The sequence below is a fragment of the Puma concolor genome, chromosome E3 (genome assembly GCF_028749965.1).
Source record: "Puma concolor isolate L17-30 chromosome E3, mPumCon1.1.hap2, whole genome shotgun sequence".
Taxonomy (NCBI): Eukaryota; Metazoa; Chordata; class Mammalia; order Carnivora; family Felidae; genus Puma; species Puma concolor.
In genome coordinates this window covers 40,554,872-40,573,792 of record NC_141682.1, presented here as the reverse complement: position 1 = coordinate 40,573,792, position 18,921 = coordinate 40,554,872, and the positions used below count along the sequence as shown (strand labels likewise).

General features: G+C 61.4%; 2 protein-coding genes across 3 annotated transcripts; both read left to right on the top strand.

Moving 5' to 3' along the window:
* The first annotated feature begins 3,029 nt into the window (after positions 1-3,029).
* ATP6V0C (ATPase H+ transporting V0 subunit c) lies at positions 3,030-8,051 on the top strand. The gene is made up of 3 exons (XM_086691532.1): positions 3,030-3,276; positions 6,984-7,167; positions 7,317-8,051. Exons 1-3 carry the CDS (start codon positions 3,198-3,200, stop codon positions 7,519-7,521), a joined length of 468 nt encoding a protein of 155 aa, XP_086547658.1. The 5' UTR covers positions 3,030-3,197; the 3' UTR covers positions 7,522-8,051.
* Positions 8,052-8,210: 159 nt separating this feature from the next.
* Positions 8,211-18,105, top strand: AMDHD2 (amidohydrolase domain containing 2). Of its 2 annotated transcripts, none has more exons than XM_086691523.1 (11): positions 8,211-8,422; positions 8,979-9,115; positions 9,196-9,335; positions 15,146-15,200; positions 15,374-15,586; positions 15,668-15,756; positions 15,858-16,002; positions 16,077-16,184; positions 16,345-16,413; positions 17,408-17,509; positions 17,862-18,105. In XM_086691523.1, exons 1-11 carry the CDS (start codon positions 8,340-8,342, stop codon positions 17,948-17,950), a joined length of 1,230 nt encoding a protein of 409 aa, XP_086547649.1. In that variant the 5' UTR covers positions 8,211-8,339; the 3' UTR covers positions 17,951-18,105. The 2 variants fall into 2 exon arrangements, with proteins under 2 accessions (XP_086547649.1, XP_086547648.1); XM_086691522.1 differs by having other exon boundaries at positions 8,212-8,318.
* Positions 18,106-18,921: the final 816 nt, after the last annotated feature.

Below are 18,921 nucleotides of genomic sequence, written 5' to 3'. Positions count from 1 at the left end.
ATTAGAATCCTCGGGGGCTCAGGACACTCCCGACCCCCACCCCATCTATCTAAATCTCTCCCTATTGGGATTTCTGGCTTGAGTTTCCCAAAGCCCTTCCTTTATTTCTGAAAATCCCCACTGTGCAATGACAGGCCAGGAGCTGACAATGCTGTGATTGCAAGCTGGGGACCTAGCTGTGAGGGGGAAGGCAGAGACGTGTGTCCCTGGTCACACACCACACAGCGCCGAGCACCTGCCCGGTGCTCAGAGGACAAAGGGAAAGTGCCCTGGGTCCCTTCTGGCCTTCTCACTGATCACTGGATGCTCCCTGAGCCCCTGTGAGGAGACGAGAGGAGGAGGAAAGCCACACCAGCTCGGCCCAGCCAGGAGTTGGAGTTTCAATTCCACTCCTCTCTAGCAGGCTGACCAGGGCAAGAAGTTTGACCTTCCTAGGCCCGTTTCCTTGTCCACAAAATGAGAGTCATGGTGGCATCTTCCTCAAAAGGTCTTTATGAGGATTATATAATACCCTAAAAAGGCTTAGGACAGCCGTGGCACACACTTGGTGACCACTAAACATTAGCTTTATGTGCCAGAGACCGCCAAAGGGTCCAGCCTGCGACAGGAAGGATTCCAGAAATGGAGAGACTGGTCAGGTGTGCCAGTTAGAAAGATCCTGCGGCTTCAGGATGAAGAATGCACTGCGGGGAGGGAGGTTAAGACTGAGCAGGTGGACCCGGTTAGAGGCTGTGAGGAGACCCAGGCCAGGAGGGAAGGCCCGATCTGAGGGCAGTGCGGTGGTGGTGGTGGGGGGGGTGGTGGGGCAGAGCTAGCGGCCAGGAAGCAGCAGAAGCTCGGGGCTCAGTGAGTAACGAAGAGTGAGCAGTGGAGTGACTCAAGGCTGCGGGTTTGAGCGTCTTTTGCCCGAAATGGAAATAACAGAGTGGAAGCAGGTGGGGGTGGGGTGAGCTCACTTTGAGACTTGCTGGCTGGAGGTGTCAGCAGTCCCCCCCCCCCAGAGACCTGGTGTGACCCCTCACCCTGCGCAGAAAATGAGATGACAGTGAGCGTCGATGACATACTCCCTGAGCCCAAGGAGGGAACTGTCACCCTGGGTCTTAGGATTTCAGCCACATGGGGGGCGGGGGGGGGGGCGTGCTTTGCCCACCTCTGGGTGTTTGTGTGGTTTCCTGGCGGAGGAATTCTGGTCTGAAGTCTCCCCCTGCACACTCCCCCAACCAGCACTGGCTCCCTGACCTGCACCCTAAATGCCTGCAGCTGTGAGGGGCAGGCCTGTGGCAGGCACTTGGGTGCCATCAGGGCTGGGGCAGAACGGTGCGAGATGCTGGACGTGACCGCCCAGGGGTAGGGCGGGCGGCGGGAACCCTGGGCTCACCAGACACCTGCAGGGACGCCAGGCTGCTGCGGGGCCTGGGCCTGTCCTCGGTCCTCCTTGTGACCCCAGGAAGAAGGAATGAGGGCGTCGGGCTGTAGGAGGTGAGCTGGAGAGAGAGGAGAGGGTGTGGTGGAGTGGGCAGCGGGCCATGCAGCAAAGAGGCCCCCCCATACAGCCTGACAAACGCCTCTCAGCTTAGAGAAACGGCAAGTCCCAGGTGACCTTGGCAAAGGCAAGGGGTTGGGAGGGAGAGCGGGTGAAGTGGAGACACCGAGTGAAGATTTCTCTTTGCAGAAGTCAGAGTCTGGGAAGAGGGTGGCGGAGGAAGGTGGAGAGGCCTCCGGGGGTACGGCAGCCTCCTCCCTTTTGAAACAGGACAGACCAGACACATCTGCAGGCCACCAGTTGGCGTGGTGGAGGACCCAGTCTTGCCAATGGGAAGGGGCCACGAGGGAAGCTGTTGTGGAAGGTGGAGCTGAGTCCGGTGGGGTGGTGGGCAGAGGTGCTGACCCCGCACTGCCCACATGGAGAAGGCTGCCACCCAGGACTTCCAGGGAGAACCCTTCAGTGCTGGGACCAGGGCCAGGAGCTCAAGGAAGACCAAGGAGCAGGTAGTTCTGAAAGGCAAGGAACAAGAGGGCAAAGGGAACCACGGCTGGTGGGGAGAGATAAGGCGGCCAGTCGGGGTGCCGATAACCCCTCGTGGGATCAGCAGGACAGTTCCAACCCCAGGCCAAGCTGCCGGGTGGAATGGGAAGGAACCACTGGCTGTTGGTCCAGAAATAAATGCAGCCCTGCAGGTGTCAGCTTTGCGTGAGGACAGGCTGGAGGAAATGGATCCCAGAATATGCAGAAATCTGGGGAATCATCCACAGGTCGCAGCACTGACAGGGTTTCAAACCAGCCAGGCTTACATCTTGAGGGGGTAGAGACAGCCCCCCAACTGAAGGCTGGGTCACTGATGCAAAGGAGGGGACAGATGCTGGGAAGGGGGCTCCTTTTCCTCAGAAGCCAGGAGAGAAGTCACCAATAGCTGGGACGGGGGCCGGTAGGTCTGTGTCTGGAGGAGACTGGGGACATGGTCGGGGTGGGGCGACTTGGGGGCACAGGAGGGCTGCGAGGAGAGGCCAGGAGTTCACAGGTGGGGTAGGGGCTTTCCTGGGGACTGGAGCAGAAGAAAAGGCCGACGCCCAGGCCTTGGGATTTCGGCTCCGTTTGTTCATACTCCGTCTGAAGTATGAAGACTTCCCGGGGAGACCTCGGTCCCGGGTGCCCGGAGAAAGGCCGCGAGAACCTCGCCGCCGAATCCACTCGGCGAACGTAAAGGAAAGCCGCACCAGCTGGCGCCTCGCAGCCGCAGAGGAGGCGGGGCACCCCCACGCCCCGCCCCATATGCTAATACGAGGGCCACCGCCCCGCCCCCGCCCGGGAGCCGGACGGGCCCAACGCCAAGGGGTGCTAGAAGCGGCCAGCGCCCGGCTCCGCGTCCGCGGAGGCCGAGGTGGGGCGGAACGCCTGAGTCCGGGTCGCTTGGGCGGCGGCACGGTGCAGGAGCAGTCAGAGGGCCGCTAGGGCGTACCAAGCCGTGGCGCCCCCCGCCTGCACGAAGTGGTATAGCCCGAAGGGGCGGAGCCCGGGTCATGTGACACGGCTGCGGCCGCCATTTTGTTCTGCGGTGCTGGTATTTAGAGCGCAGCCGCTGACGGGCCGGGTCGCCTTCGCAGCCGCCTGACTGCTCTCCTTGCGCTCGCTTGCCGCGCCCGGCCCGTCCTCGCCCCCGTCTTGGCCATCTGAGCTCGCCCTCTCCCCACCCGCAGACATGTCCGAGGCCAAGAGCGGCCCCGAGTACGCCTCCTTTTTCGCGGTCATGGGCGCCTCGGCCGCCATGGTCTTCAGCGGTGAGCGCCGAGGCAGGAGGGACTCGGGAGGCTGGGGGCGCCGGGACTCGCGGAGCTTATGCCCGCGTCGCCCTAGGGTTCTTGGTGTGACGTCACGCTGACGTAATTCCGAGCTGTTGGGGGGGTCCCGAGCCTCACGTGACCGCGGGCGGGGGTCGGGGCCCCGAGGGCTGCGAGTCGCAGGGCCTGCGGGCTGGGCGGGGGTGCGGGTCTCACGGGTCTCCCGGGGATCCTGGGCCGGCAGCCCTGCCGCCGTCAGTGTAGGTGCGGGGGTGGGGCGGCGGCGCCGCTGCCATCTTAGCCCTAGGAGAGGCGGGAGGGAGGCTGGGGTGGGGGCGCGCGGTCCTGCGCCTGCTCCGCACCCCCCACCGCCATCCTGCGGGCAGGTGTGACATCACACCTCGGGAAGCTCCCCCTGTTCGGCGGGGGTGTCGGGGGATGAGGCCCTGGCGCTCCCCTCCTTGGTACACAGCTCTCGCCCTTGTGGCGGCCCGCCCCCGACGGGGGTCAGGTGGGTCTGTACCCAGAGGCAGGTGCTTCCGGTTACGGCCTGTCACTGGTTCCCCGTAGCCCTGTGGGATGTGTGGGTTGTTTGGGAAAATGGGGCAGAGGGGATGGTCCTGACAGTTGGCAGGAGCCCAGGGCTAGGATTGTGTGGAATGGGGCAGGGGTCTGGACAGGCTAAGGGCGAAGGACGGGTGTTTGGGAAGCAGGCCAGCATCAGTGCTATGCGTGTGCAAGCTTGTCGGGGGTTTACTTCTGGGTGAATGAGAGAGTGGCATAGAGAGTCATATTGGGTCTTTGTCCTTAGGAGGGAGTCGTCTGGTTCAGGCCTGGATGAATGAATGACTTCCCTTTTCCCAGGTCCGAAATTGGGAGGGCTCCCCTAGGCAAAGAGAAGGGGCCTTCCAGGTTCTTGATGGCACCCTGCTTTTGAAGTTAGGTCTTGACGGTAATGGGTGTTGAATTCGGTGAAAACTGGTCTACCTGAGAGAAAGGCACGTGGGCCAGGCCCAAGAATGTGGGACCCGGGAAGGGGAGTCCTAGTCTGCTGCAAGCCTGTAGACTGGTCTGGCCTGGTCTCCTCTGGGCCTCCTTAGGTAGGTCTGGTTTTTGGTTTGGATGACCCCGCCCTGCCCCACCCTACCTGGTGGGCTGGGGAGGCTCCCTGTGCAAGTATGTGGCGGGTTTGAACTCCAAACAGCCTGTGCTGTCTGTAAACACTTGTGAGGTGGGGGCTTGGGGACTCTGCTGTCTTGAGGGCCGCCCTCTGCCTGGGCCTGTCTGCCAGTCATGAGTTGCTGAGTGAGCCCTACCCTGCCCTTCCCATCACGTGCACATAAGGGGTCACTTGTGGGGGGAGAAGTGGTCTGGACTTCCCCTTCTCTCCCAGCTAACCCTGCTCTTTCCACATCTTAAGGGGCTGTCTGCCTTCCAGCGCTTCGGACGGACAGGCCGCTGTAACCCCCCGCCCCTTTTCTGCCCTTTGCCTCCACAGTTCTTGAGATTCTGCTGTGCCTGGCCATGTGTGCGTTGTTACTTATGGCTGTCATTCGTTCATTCAGCAAATGTCGAGTGAGCTCCTACTGTGTGCCGGGCACAGGGGAACATCAGTGAACAAAACAAGACATTCCCGCCCCAGAATTCCTTGAACTCTGGCTGTCATTGCTTGTTCCCGAAGCCCTGAGTTTGCCCCTTGGGCCCTTTTTCTGTACCCAGCTCCTGGCCTGCTCTAGTCATCAGGCACGTCTCTTCCTTTTCTGGAACTTAACTTGATACTTTCAGATGGAGCCTGATCAGAAAGCAGGTCTCTGGAAGTTACTGAGAACAGGCTATCACTGGTCTAGGGCTTTTTTGTTGCCCCAGGCCCCTGAGGATTGGTGCTGCTCCTGTGGGGCCCGATCTCCTTCCTGCTTCCCCTTTTTTCTTGTGACAGAAGTCCTGTCAACTCTTTCTTCATCAAGTCTTCCACAAGTTTGTCAGTTGCTCCTTTACCGTAATCTCTGACTTCCTCCCTGCTGGCAGGCACCCTGCGTTTGGTGCTTTGTTCTTGGAACTGCCTCCTGATTGCACTCTTTCTGTTCCCTGCTCAATCTGGGACCTGGTGAGGCTTGGCCTCCAGAGCTGGCATCCAGGGTTTTCCGGGACACCTGCTGCTGCCCAGGCCAGGCTGCTTTTCCATCCTGACGGTCAGCCCTGTTTCTTCCTTTTGTTCCTGTCGTGGCGGCCCCACGCTCAGCCACACGATCTCCCTGCTGCCTTCTGGAGAAGGGCCCCGCCCACTTTCCACCTCTGGCCGTGTCCTGCTACCTGGGATGCTCACTTCCCAGTAATCGGTGCCTTACTCAGTGACACTCATCGCCCGTGCTCTCCCGCTTGAGTGACAAACCGTGGCACTGGCTCCTCGCATGCACTTGACATAGCCCGATGTGGTGCGGGGCCTGCAGTAGCAGCCCCCAGAAGGCACTGCAACCACGAGAGTTTCCGGAAGAGCTTCGTGAAGACCAGCCCTGAGCCCCAGGTTAAAGGTGCCGAGTGTCTAGGCGTGGTGGTGTTGGAGTGGAAATCCCTCTGCTCCCACCCCTACTTCTTTTCTCTCTCTGCCAGCTCCCAGTGTGATGCCTCGTTGGGGGACGTCTCCATTCGTGCGTGCTGTCTGCAATCATTTTTGCTCACTCAAGCCTCTTCCTCAAACGTCACTCTCTCTGTGGAGCCCTTCCCCCACTCCCACGGGCCTCCCCACTCTTCTAGAACGTGTTGCTGTGCTTGGAGCGGACGTGTGTGTTTCCTCACCGGGCTTGGAGCCCTGGGAAGCCAGAGCTCCTCTGACTTCCTCCCTGCTCAGTGATGAGCACAGAGAGGAAGCATTTTTTGTGGCCCAAATAGGTGAATAAAACGTGCAGAGGAATGGCCAGGAGTGTCCACATCTTTTCTGAAACTCATGAGCCATGTTATCCTTTGCTCAAGCAGTGCAGCAAGACCTTGGAGGGCAGGAGTCAGAAGAGCCACCTGGGCCCGCTGTGGCTCTCTTCTGTGCAAAAGTTACTCCATGCGTGGAGGCGAGGAGAAGGGAGATTGGAGGAAGGCAGCACACCCTGGCAAGAGCGAGGCGGAGTACCATCAGAGGAGACCGGACGTCCTCCCGTTCCCCCACGCCTCGTTGCTGGAGGTCTTGGGGGGGGTGGAAATCTAGGCTTCTGTGAGCCCAAGGCCTCTGTGCATGCAGGCGTGCTGCTGGGAGGTCTGTCAAGGCCTCATGGTCCACCTGGGTGATGGCAGAGAAGATTCTTTCCAGACTTGAGAGCCTAGTCCTGCTGTGTGCCTGAGGATGCCCTCAGCTTTTTCTCCATGTGACTGGGCTGCTCTGCTGGGCCTGTCAGAGCTCCACCTTTTAGGCCGTGGGCAGCTGTACTGGGGTCTCTGGGAGGTTGGGGCCAAGGTTAGACAGCGGAGCAGGAGCCCAGATAGGCGGGACAGCCGTTAAGGGCCTCTGTTGGAGGAAGGAGACAGCTGCCTGAGCTCCCTGCGTGCCCAGCTGTAGCTCTTGCCCTCGAGGGCCACCTCCTGCCCTGAGCTGGGTGCCAGCTTCATCTCACCTTGTCGGTGATAACTTACGGCGTCTCTCGGCTGTGCCACAGCTACTACCCCCAGGGTCCTGGCCCCAGGTGCTCTGAGCTCACCTTGCCTTTCCTGCCCCCTCCCCACAGCCCTGGGTGCCGCCTACGGTACAGCCAAGAGTGGCACTGGCATCGCGGCCATGTCTGTCATGCGGCCAGAACTGATCATGAAGTCCATCATCCCAGTGGTCATGGCTGGTATCATCGCCATCTACGGGCTGGTGGTGGCCGTCCTCATCGCTAATTCCCTGAATGATGGCATCACTCTCTACAGGTGAGTGCCGGGCCCCTCCCCATAGGTCATGTCCTGCCTCGGGCGAGGCCACTGCACGGGGCTGGGAGGGCTGGGGAGGGGGCGTCGGGCTGGTGACTTGCTTCCCCTGGCAGGTGGCTGACGTCTATCCCGTGTCTTCTCTCCCCCAGGAGTTTCCTCCAACTGGGTGCTGGCCTGAGCGTGGGCCTCAGCGGGCTGGCAGCTGGCTTTGCCATTGGCATCGTGGGGGACGCTGGTGTGCGTGGCACTGCCCAGCAGCCCCGGCTATTCGTGGGCATGATCCTGATCCTCATCTTCGCCGAGGTGCTCGGCCTCTACGGTCTCATCGTTGCCCTTATCCTCTCCACAAAGTAGCCCCTCTCCGAGCGCACCAGCCACAGAACACGATGTAAAGACCACCCCTCATTCCGAAATGAACAGCCTGACACACACGCACGGGGCCGCCGCCCCCCCAGTAGTCGGTCTTGTAAATGCGCAGTGTCCTAGTGCCCGTTGTCTGCTACCCCGGCCTCGCCCCCGCCCCGCCCCGTGCCGTGGACATCCGGGCCCACTCCTTACCCATCCGGGCCTCCGGCCGCCCCCACTCATCCTGCCCTAGAGCGCTCTGTAGAAGGGTGAATTAGAGTTGTCATTTTCTCTTCACTGGATGTTTCTTATTTATAAAGATTTGATCTGTTCATACGTCTGTGGAGCAGCCCTCCGTCCCCAACTATATAGTAATCTTAGGTCGAGTGTTGCGTTGTGGGGTTGCCGTTTGCTCCGAGACTCTTTGGATCGAACCACCCTCCTCCAGCCCTGGCTGTCGGGGGCCGCGGGCCAGTGTGCTGGGCCTGCGAGGTCCTGGAGCCGAGCCGTGTCCAATAAAGTTCTCGGTTGTGACTGGATGCCTGTGTGGACCGCTTGTGTGGGCCCGGGCCGGGCCCGGCGGGGGCGGGGCGGGGCGGGGGCGGCCGCGGCGGCGGCCCTGCCGGCCCAGGGGCGTGCCGGTCACGTGGGCGCCCTGATCACGTGGACCGGCCGGTCACGTGGCACGCCTCAGTCAGCTGAGGGTCACGTGGGTGCGACCGGAGCCCGGCGGCCCGCGGTCGGCCGAGTGCGCGGAGAGCGGGAGAGCGGGCTTCGGCTGCGGGGCTCCGGGCGGCTCCCGCTCGGTGGGGCTCCGGTGGCTCACGATGCGCGACGCACAGGGCGAGGGGCGGGCCCCGGTGCTCCAGTTCACCAACTGCCGCATCCTGCGAGGGCGGGCGCTGCTCAGGTGGGGTGTGGGGTGCGGGGTCAGGCGCTGCGGGGGTGGGCCCGGGAGCCGGGCGGGGCGCGGGGTGCGGAGCCGGCAGCTGCTGGATTGGGGCCCGAGGCCGGGTGGGGTGCGGGGACGGGAGCTGCTAGATGGGGTGCGGAGCCGGCGGGGTGCGGGCCGGGCACTGCTGGAGTGGAGCGCGGGGCCGGTGGGGCGCGGGATGCGGGAGCGGGAGCTGCTGGGATGGGTCGCAGGACTCGAGGCCGGGCACTGCTGGAGTGGGGCCCACGGCTGGTGGGCCGCGGGATGCGGAGTCGGGAGCTGCTGGATTGGGGCCCGGGGGCCGGGTGGGGCGCGGGGTGCGGGAGCTGCTGGACGGGGTGCGGGGCCGGGCGGTTGTGGAGTGGGACGCGGGATGCGGGGTCGGGAGGTGCTGGAGTGGGGGTGCGGGGTCGCGCGGTGCTGGAGTGGGGCCCGGAGCCGAGCCGGGTGCGGGGTCGGGATGCGGGCTCAGGCACTGCTCTGGTGGGCCCGGGGACCGGCCATCCTAGCTTCCGTCCGGCTCTGCCCGCAGGGAGGATCTGTGGGTGCGCGGAGGCCGCATTCTGGACCCGGAGAAGCTGTTCTTCGAGGAGCGGCGAATGGCGGATGAGCAGCGGGACTGCGGGGGCTGCATCCTGGCGCCGGGCTTCATCGATGTGCAGATCAACGGTGCGGTCTAGGGCTTGGGGGACAGGGACCCGGAGAAGGTGGTCCGGGCACCGTGCAACCTTCCTCTTTGTTGGCCGTAGGTGGATTTGGCGTTGACTTCTCTCAGGCCACGGAGGACGTGGGTTCGGGGGTCGCCCTGGTGGCCCAGAGGATATTGTCGCATGGAGTCACCTCCTTCTGCCCCACTTTGGTCACCTCGCCACCGGAGGTTTATCACAAGGTGAGGTCAGGCTTCCGGTCTCAAGGGAAGGGGGCTTCGACAGTAGCACCCCTTTAATTTTCAGACTTTTCCTGCCACAGACCCCTTGGCACTTGGGTCTGGCCTCACCCTTTAGCCTCCCCCACCCCCTGGGGCCTGGGGTCCGGGGTCCTGCCCCTAGGCTCTCCTTTGGTGTTCCCCCGCCCGCAGGGGGTCACTGCCTCTGCAGCCCTTCCCACAGGCCTTCGTGTTTATTGTTGAGGTGTCTTCGGGACTAGACGTCCTCTCCATCTCGCACCCTGGCCACCTCCTGGCTCCAGAAACCGATTGCTGGGACTTTCTGGATTGCCACATTTGTACCATCTCCTCAGGTTCATCCCCCCTAACTTGTCTGTGCTGTGTGACTCCACTGAATGTGCTTTCCAGAAAGAAGCTCGTTGTCTGCCCCTGCCGCCCCCTTCCGTCCCCGCTGCTGCTCTTGTGGCTCCCACACACCCTTCCACTTCCTCTCTTCTCTGCATGGCCCTATAGACATTTTCACCCAGGCGGGCTCTCCGGTTTTATTCTTCACCCCACCATCTTGTTGGGTTTCTTTGGGGCGGTGACTTCACATGGTAACCGCCAGAAAGCAGGTGGTATTCATCATGCCTCTTTACCGCTTGATGCTTAGTGGGTTTTGAAACGCGTGGACGTCCCCTTACCCGAGTCGAGTTGGGGAAGGACAGCAGTTACCCTTCAACCGCCCCCCCCCCCCCCACCGCGTTGTTGTTTTCTCCAGTACAGGGCTTTTTTTGCAATTATGGGTCATGTTGCAGGTCATGGGTGGGGAGGTCCCTCCTGGGTGTGTGGACGCACAGTTGGAGTTGGGTGTTGCGGGAGTTTGAGTGTGGGCTTGGGATTGGGTCCTGGCCCCCTAAGTTCATCTGTCATCTGGGGGACACGAGACCATCCTTACTTTTTTCTGAGCCCCCATTTTCTCAAATCCAAGCTGGGAATGAGCACCACGTCCGTCTCCTGGGGCTGTGGGGCAGGCAGCGCTGTGTGCGGTACCTCTTAAACACTCGGTACGCTGTCATGTGTGGACATCTTTCTGGAAATTTCTCCCAGGCCTCCCATCACAAAGTCAGAGGTTAAAAACTAAGCTCATCTTCCTACTTCAAGCCACCTGGTTCTGTGTTTTTTCTCTTGGTCGTCAATCCCTGATTTCTCTTGCCTGGAATCTGGGAACGCGCCCGCCTTACTGTCCTCCCCCTTCCCGGGACCTACCAGTGAGGCTTCCTGACTGTTACCTAGTCTCCCAACTGCCGGCCCTGCTCCGAGTCCTGCCGCAGCGGCCTTCCCAGGGGACAGGGCATAGCACATCACTCAGCCCCGCACCTTTTATCCTTCTTCTTTTTTTTTTTAAATGTTTATTTATTTTTGAGAGAGAGAGAGGCAGAGCGTGAGCAGGAAGGGGGCGGAGAGAGAGGGAGACACAGAATCCGAAGCACTTGTCAGCACAGAGCCCGACGCGGGGCTCTAACCACTCAAACCCACGAACCGGGAGGTCGTGACCTGAGCCGAAGTCGGCCGCTTAACTGACTGAGACACCCAGGGGTCCCCACCCCCTTTTTACCCTTCTGAGCAGTCCCTCCCTAGCCGCCCCAGCCTCGGCCCTCTCCCCACGTATGGTCCAGCCATTCTGGGCCATTCTTTTTCCTGTTCCCAGGCCTTCTTCCCTGTTTTATCTTGTTGTCTCTGTTGCCTGCTCTTTGGAGCTGTGACTCTGCTGTGCCCGTGGCTTCGACAGCACATTTGACCATCATGATACAGGTTGTGAGACCTCTTTTTTTAGGACAGGGAGTTTCTGGTCACTAGGATTTCTGGCTTATGTTTTCTTTTCTTCCTTTAATGTTTATTTACTTATTTAGGGAGAACGTGGGTACACAAGCCGGGGAGGGGCAGGGAGAGAGAGAGGATCCCAAGCAGGCTCCGTGCTATCAGCACAGAGCCCGACGTGGGGCTCAACCTCACAAGCCATGAGATCATGACCTGAGCCGAAAACAAGAGCCGGATGCCTAACCCACCGAGCGCCCCAGGCACCCCTCTGGTTTATGGCTTCCTGCTGCTACTTGTCAGTCTCCACAAACACTCGCAGGATGAAGGCGTTGGACAGCAGAAAGTAAAATCTCAGAGGCCGTGAATGTGGAAATTTAATCCAGTGTCATCTCAGACACCACGGGGCCGTTCGCTTAGGTATCTCCCCGATTCCCGTCCACCCACCTTCTTCCAGGGCTGGCTCACACTGGGCAGAACTGGATTGCTGCTCTGTCAGAAGTTACCCGGATCCCTTATCATCGTGTTCTGGCCCATTGAGACCACCTGCTCTTTTGGGGGGCCTCTTTCAGTCTTACCCTTTCATACCCTCCCAGGAGGAAGCTCCGGCTGGAGTGTTCTCGGCTTCTGGTCCATCGTGTGCTTAGCCAAGACCTGCTACCTCCTCAGGCGGCAGCCAGGCTTTCACCATGCCCTCTGTACTTTGACCTTTTCCATTCTCTTGCCGTCCATGCTGTCGTTCATTGCCTTCTCCCTACTTAGCGCTGTCTCTCCCTCGTCAAACTCCGTTTTGTTTCGAAGTACGAAGTGAACCCCGTGCGTCGGGTTCAGACCTCACCTCGGGCTCAGAACATGAGACCTGGACTTGGGCCGCGTACCTTCCTGGAGGCATCCGCGTGAGAGTGGCACCTGTGAGACTGGGTGGGGACAACAGCCAGTGGCGGGCACGGCATCGAGAGGGGCCCCTCTCCCTGTGCGGGAGTCCCAGTGCGGACCGCGTGCAGAACCCCGTAGAACGTGTCACAAGGCGGGCTCCCCGGAAAGACGGGATCCGGAGATTCACCCACAGGTTCATCTGCCCCGTGGGCTGGGGTATCCCCTCCCCGGCCGTCTGACCGTAGCCCCGTGTCTGGCACCGAGCTCTCTTGGAAGACTTGGAGAGAGCTTCAGGACGGGACCTGACACTGGTCACGACGGGGTCGCCTGGTGGAATGTGGGCCTGTCCTCCACAGATGGGCTGAGGGCGAGGGTCAAGAGGGTGTGTTCGCGAGCAAAAAATCTATTCCTGAAAAACTCAGCTGTTACCTTTTTTTTTTTTTAAGTTTATTTATTTATTTTGAAAGAGAGAGCAGGGGAGGATGGGGTTGGGGGGGGGAGAGAGAGTTCCAAGCAGGGTCCTCATCCTCAGCACAGTGGCCGATGTGGGGCTCGAACTCACAAGCTGTAAGACCATGACTTGAGCTGAAGTTGGACGCTTAACCGACTGCGCCATCCAGGCGCCCCTTTTGGTTTGTTTTGCTTTTAATTTTTAGCGAACTTAACACGAATCTCCTGGCTTGTTAGGAGAAACAGCAGCCCTTTGCCCCCACCAGCTCCCACCTGGAGACGGTCACCTTCAGCTCAGCTGGTCCTTGGAATTTGCTCTCGCCTGTCTAAGCTCCAGGCCGGTTTAGGGCAGTGAACAGGGGTGTCTGCTTCCACCAGCGGAGCTGAGGCTAGACTCCTCTTCGTGGGTTTCCGGCCCCCCGCCCTCCCCGGGTAGCAGCCTGCCGACTTGGGGAGACCCGCCGGCAGGACTGGGCGAAGGACTCGGTGCTGATCCGTTTTCTTACCCGTCTGCCCCGTGTCTTTGGGACTCCTTGTTTGTTCTCTCAGCTGGCGACTCCACTCCCCGCCTCTGCCCGTTTCTCACTCTTCTTGCGGGACGTGTGGGTGCGCCCAGCGCTCTATCAACGTCGTTTTCCCTCGGCAGCTTTAGGGACCTGTTCCGCGGCCCTGGCTGCCGGCCTCCCTGGGCCGAGCTGCCCTGGGAGCTCCTTCCCGTCACCTGGGGGGGGTCCCCTGGCGTCTTTCTGCTGGGCCTCTATCCTCTCTCCCGTGCCTTTGTCTTTGCTGGTTTTTGCCTTTGTTTTGGAGCATATCCACCAGCTTCTGCTAGAGACGGGGGCGCAGAGAGCAAAGTTTTCAAGATCTCGAAGGCCTAACGAGGTTTTTATTCTCTTGATTGGGCGTAGGTTAGAAGTGACTTTCCCCTAGAATTCTTAAAGGCGTTGCTGTATTGTTTTCTCATTTCCAGGGCTGCTGGTGAGAAGTCGGAAGCCACCTGACCTCTGATACTTTGTGCATGACTTATTTCTTCCCTCTGGAAGCTCGTGGAATCTTCCCTTTGGCCTCGGGTTCTGAAGTCTGAGGGTGACACGTGTGGGGCCTGTGGGGAATTTATCTATTGTGCCGGCCATTGGCACACCCTGTCGGTCTGAAGTTTGGTTTTTGGTTTTGTTTGCGTTCCTTGATCACAGCGCGTGTGTGATTTTTTTCTCTCGTTTCTCTGTCGTCTTTCCTGGGAGTCATTATTCCATGGTTGGGCCTCCTGGATGGCGTCTCTGGTTCTTTCTGCGGCTCCGCTTCCTGAGTGTTTCCTGTGTTTCTATGTTCTGGTTCTTGACTTGGGTTTTTTTTTTTTTATTGCTCAAGTTGTATTGTATTTTTTTATTTTATTTCTTACTTAAGTATTTACTTATTTTGAGAGAGAGAGAGCAAGTGTGAGCAAGGGAGAGGCAGAGAGAGAATCCTGCACTGTGAGTGCAGAGCCCCGTGTGGGGCTTGATCTCATGACCTGCGAGATCACGACCTGAACCGAAATCAGGAATTGGATGCTTAACCGACCGAGCCACCCGGGCGTCCCTCACATACTTTTAATTGGAAGAGCTCGCTTTCTCTCTCAGTGTTTTCTTCTGACCCTGTCTTCTTGTTTCACGGGTGCAGGACCTCTCCTCACGTGTCTTCCCGTCCCTGCCGGCCCTGCCCTGTTCGTCCTCTGTCTCCCCAAGGTTTCCCCGAGCTGCCACTGAGCCTTGGCCGTCGGCTGTGTTTGAGATCAGGCGCCAGCAGGCTGCTGGGAGCCCCGAGACTGGGGCGGGCTCCTGGGGGCGCCCTTAGTTGAGGTCCCTGGGCCGAGGGGACAGCCTCACTGGCTCCGTGCTGAGAGTGTTAACCTAATCGCAGGGGGTGTGCCTCCACCCACCTCTCGCCTGGAGCCCTTCCGGTTTGCTAGCAGGGCACATTCAGGGCCCAGCTGCTCTTTAATGTCTGTGGTTGCCCCCGACCCCACTTCTCAAGGTGCTGCCTGTTTCCTCGGTGTCTCCACCACGTGCCCCTGCCCACACCTGCCCAGTGTCGGCCCATCAGGCTCCCCGGGTTTCAGCCTCTTTACGCATCGCTGTATCTGGTTTGGGGTGGGGGTGCCCCAGGGCCCTTCGGCGGGCGGCAGGTTTCTCTGGCAGCTCGCCCCGCCTCCAAGACGGGTCATGTGAGTACCTGTGTTCGGCTCAGGCACCGTGTGGCTGTGCCCTTGACGCCTGAGCCCCCAGCCCCGTATGCACCGACCTCTCTGGCCCCCGAACCCCCGCTTCTGTGCTCGCGCTGCCTGGACTGCACGCCTCCTCTTGACCCTGGCCGTGTGTGCGGTCCTGCAGCTCAGGAGGCCGGGCCCGCTCCCCTGTCTGGCTGGGTCCAGACCCTTTGGCCACGTTGCGGGGCCAGGTCAGGTCCCTTTTGTCCATTCCTGTTCCTTGCTGGCAGCTGGCCTTCCGCCCCTGCGTGTTCCTCCGCGTCCTGATGGTTCTTAGCGCTGTGCCTTCCCTGACTCTGGTTGGGGGCCTTCGACTACCTTCTGCTATCTGACGGAAGGCCATCAGGGGGCTGGGCTCTGACCTCTGACCTCTGACCTCGGCTGGGCTGTGATCTCTGGGCATTGGGCCGTAGGGGGCAGGGCTTTAACAGCTGGTTCCCCCCAGGTCCTTCCTCAGATCCCTGTGAAGAGTGGTGGTCCCCATGGGGCAGGGGTCCTCGGTGAGTGGCTGACCCCTCTCCCTGCCCCCACCCCGGGAGGCTCCTTGGGGACCTGTTGGCAGCCCTTCCCCCTCCAGAGGCCCAACTGGGGAGGGAGGTCGGGCAGGTGACGGGCCAGGGCGGGGGCTGCATGGCCAGAGGCCCGCTGGAGCTGTCCACTCCTCTTCTCCCAGGGGTGCACCTGGAGGGCCCGTTCATCAGTCGGGAGAAGCGAGGTGCACACCCCGAAGCCCACCTGCGCTCCTTTGAGGCCAACGCCTTCCACGATGTGCTGGCCACCTACGGGCCCCTGGACAACGTCCGCATTGTGACGCTGGCCCCCGAGCTGGGCCGAAGCCATGAGGTGATCCAGGCGCTGACAGCCCGTGGCATCTGTGTGTCCCTAGGTGAGGACTGCCACCTCCAGGGTTGGGCCCGCGTGGGGTCCTGGGCTGGGTGCACACTTTGAGTCCAGGTCCCCTATGCAGGACACTCGGTGGCCGACCTGCAAGCCGCGGAGGAAGCCGTGCAGAGTGGGGCCACCTTCATCACCCACCTCTTCAACGCCATGCTGCCTGTGAGTGCCCCGGGCCCCCCCCCCCCCCCCCCCGCAACTCCCTGGGCGGGTAGGCGCAAGGGCTCCTGCCGTCGCTCAGCTGCCCTCCTATCTCTGTCCAGTTCCACCACCGTGACCCCGGTATCGTGGGGCTCCTGACCAGTGATCGGCTGCCTCCCGGGCGCCACATCTTCTACGGGATGATCGCGGATGGCACGCACACCAACCCGGCCGCCCTGCGCATCGCCCACCGGGCCCATCCCCAGGGTGAGCGGCAGGGCAGGGCAGGGCCCGGTGGGAGGACTCGGCCGGGCAGCTCCTGAGTCCCCTTCCTTCCGCAGGGCTGGTGTTGGTCACTGACGCCGTTCCCGCCCTGGGTTTGGGCAATGGGCGTCACACGCTGGGGCAGCAGGAGGTGGAGGTGGACGGGCTGACAGCCTATGTGGCCGGTGAGTGACCCTCTCGTCCCGCTGACTCCTCGACAACGGCCCTTTGGCCTCTCTTGTGGGACGCAGACATCTGAGCGTTCCCTGCCGGCCTGTGGGCCCCCCACCCCCCATGTGCCCAGTAGCCCCTGGTCCCCCCAGAACCTGCTCTCTCACTCTCAAGGCACCAAGACACTGAGCGGCAGCATAGCCCCGATGGATGTCTGCGTCCGGCATTTCCTGCAGGCTACAGGTTGGTGAGGCTGGAGGGGGCAGGTGTGTGTGCGCGCGTGTGTGTGTGCGCGTGCGCGCATGTGCACATATGTGTCGGAGGGGAGGTTGGAGGGAAGCACGGAGACCCCTGGGCTCTTGCAGCGACACCCCTTGTGGGATGGGATTCCTAGGAGTGGAGCACCAGGAACACGGCTGAGGCCCCCTGCAGCAGCTCAGGGGCAGGTTCGGAGAGCGAGGAGCAAGCATGTGGCTGGGACCCAGGGTGATGGGCAGTGAGGCCACGGCACCGAGAAAAGGGTGCTCACCGTACCCACGGGAAGGCCCTCGGCCTGGGGCCTGTGGATTCGCAGGACTCCGTGGGTACGGAGCTTTAGGGAGGGGAGGGGGGCGGTCGGGCAGCGCTTCAGGCTTGTTGAGGGGGTAGGCGTGTCTGGGGGGGGGGGCAGGGAGGGGTATTTGGCAGAGGCTGTGGTTGGCCGGGCCCTGCGGGATTCTTGGCAGTGCCCGGGGCTGGGGTGTCACCTGGGGGTGCCCGGGTTCAACATGCTGTTTAGAGCAGCAGGGAGACAGGCCAGGAGGCAGGAAATAGCTGTAGGCTGGCTGCTGGGGGGAGGGGTGGTGAGGTAGGAAACAGAAGAAAAAGGATTCGGTCGTGTGGCTTCTTGAGAGGGAGCAGGGACGGAAAGCCAAGACCAGGTGGCCTTGTTGATGCCCAGGCTACTGCTTCTTTTTGGGGGGCTCTTCCCGGGACCCGGAAGGAGGAGGGGCCTGCGGCCATCTGGGTCCAGGGCATTTGTCAGTGAGGCGGGGAGCCCTGCAGAGCTGGGATGGGTGAGTGACCAGGAAAAGGGTACCTGACAGTGTCCTCAGATGAGGGGGAAGGCAGGGCTTTGTCAGCCTGCTGCAGAGACCTGGGATTTCTCTGAGACTTGGAGCTTTGAGGCTGGGGGAGAGGCTGCCCACGGAACCAGCTGGGGATGGGGGGTGACTGGCCGGTTGTGTCCCCTGAGCAGGCTGCAGTGTGGAGCTGGCCCTGGAGGCTGCATCCCTGCACCCCGCACAGCTGCTGGGGCTGGAGAAACACAAGGGGACCCTGGACTTCGGGGCTGATGCAGGTCAGGGCCCGACGTGGGCACCCGGGCCGGTGAAGACTCGGGAGGGCTCGGGGACTCGGGACAGTGCCAGGGCAGGTGGGATCTTCCCTGCGCCCAGGTGGCCTTATCTGGCCACCAGCCTCAGCCCAGGTTCCTCTTCCCGTCGGGTCAGGTGAGGGGCAGCTGGGGTCTTTGTCCCGTGTGCCCTGCTTCCAGGAACATGGGTTCCAGGGCCTTGGTCAGCCTCCGATGGGGTGGGGTGGCCGTGCCCAGATTGTGTCCCAGGCTTCAGTTTCCCCACCAGCTTCTGGATGGGTGTGGGGTGGTGGTGGACCCACCCCTGCCTCTGTCTCACTGGCCGCCTCTGACCCAGACTTCGTGGTGCTCGATGACTCCCTCCATGTGCGGGCCACCTACATCTCGGGCGAGTTGGTGTGGCAGGCGGAGGAAGCCAGGCAGTGACTGAGGACCACGGCTGGAAGGGACGACCAGCCTGAGCTGGACACTGTCAGGGCTGAGCCGTCGAGGAGCTGGTCTCCAGGGAGCGAGTGGGAGCCCTGCCCCAGGTGGAGGCCTGCCAGGTGGAGGCAGCTGGATAAACGTTCGCCCCGCAGGGACTTGTCTCGTGTCTGAGTTTTGCTTCAAGGCAGAGCGCCGTCCCCTCGGTGGCTCTCTGGGTGGGGTGGGGAGGAGAGCGGCTGGATTCTAGCTGATCCCAGCCTTGGGGGGCCCCAGTGAAGGTGACAGGGCCCCTCTCTGTTGGACAGTCGAGTCTGAGGCCTGCAGCCCCACACGCAGTTGTGCTGGTTGGAAATGAAGGGCGGGAGGGGAAAGTCCTGGGTCGTAGGTTGGAAAGCGGACAGGAACGGGCTTGGGGACGGTGAGTGTGGAGGGCTCCAGAAGTTTACATGTCGGGGGACAGAGGAGAAGGGTATTCTTGGGATTTTTAAATTTTATTTTGAAGGAGGGGAGGGGCAGAGAGAGAGAATCCTAAGCAGGTTCTGCACTGTCAGTGAAAGGCCCGACTTGGTGGTCGATCCCAGCAAATTGTGAAACTGTGAGCTGAGCCGAAATCGAGTCGGACCCTTAACCGACTGAGCCACCCAGGCGCCCCAGTGCTTTCTGGGATTTTAAGTGGGAGAATTGATTGTGGGGATAATTAGGAGCTGGGGCTGGGAGGACTTGGATGTGGGAGGGGCCTCGGGTGGGACGTGCAGGGCATTTGGAGGCCAGGCCGGCTGTGTGAGGATGGCCCACGGGCTCCCCTCTGCCCCTTTAGAGTTGGGCCAGTGAAGCAGAGGCCAAGGCCATGGTGCTGGGCCTGAGCACACTGCGAGCTGTTTCTCCGTGGCCTTCAAGAGGACTCCAGGTTGCCTGGCTCTGAGTGTAGGAAGCAGTGGACGAGGGGCCCAGAGGTGACCCTGGCCACCGCT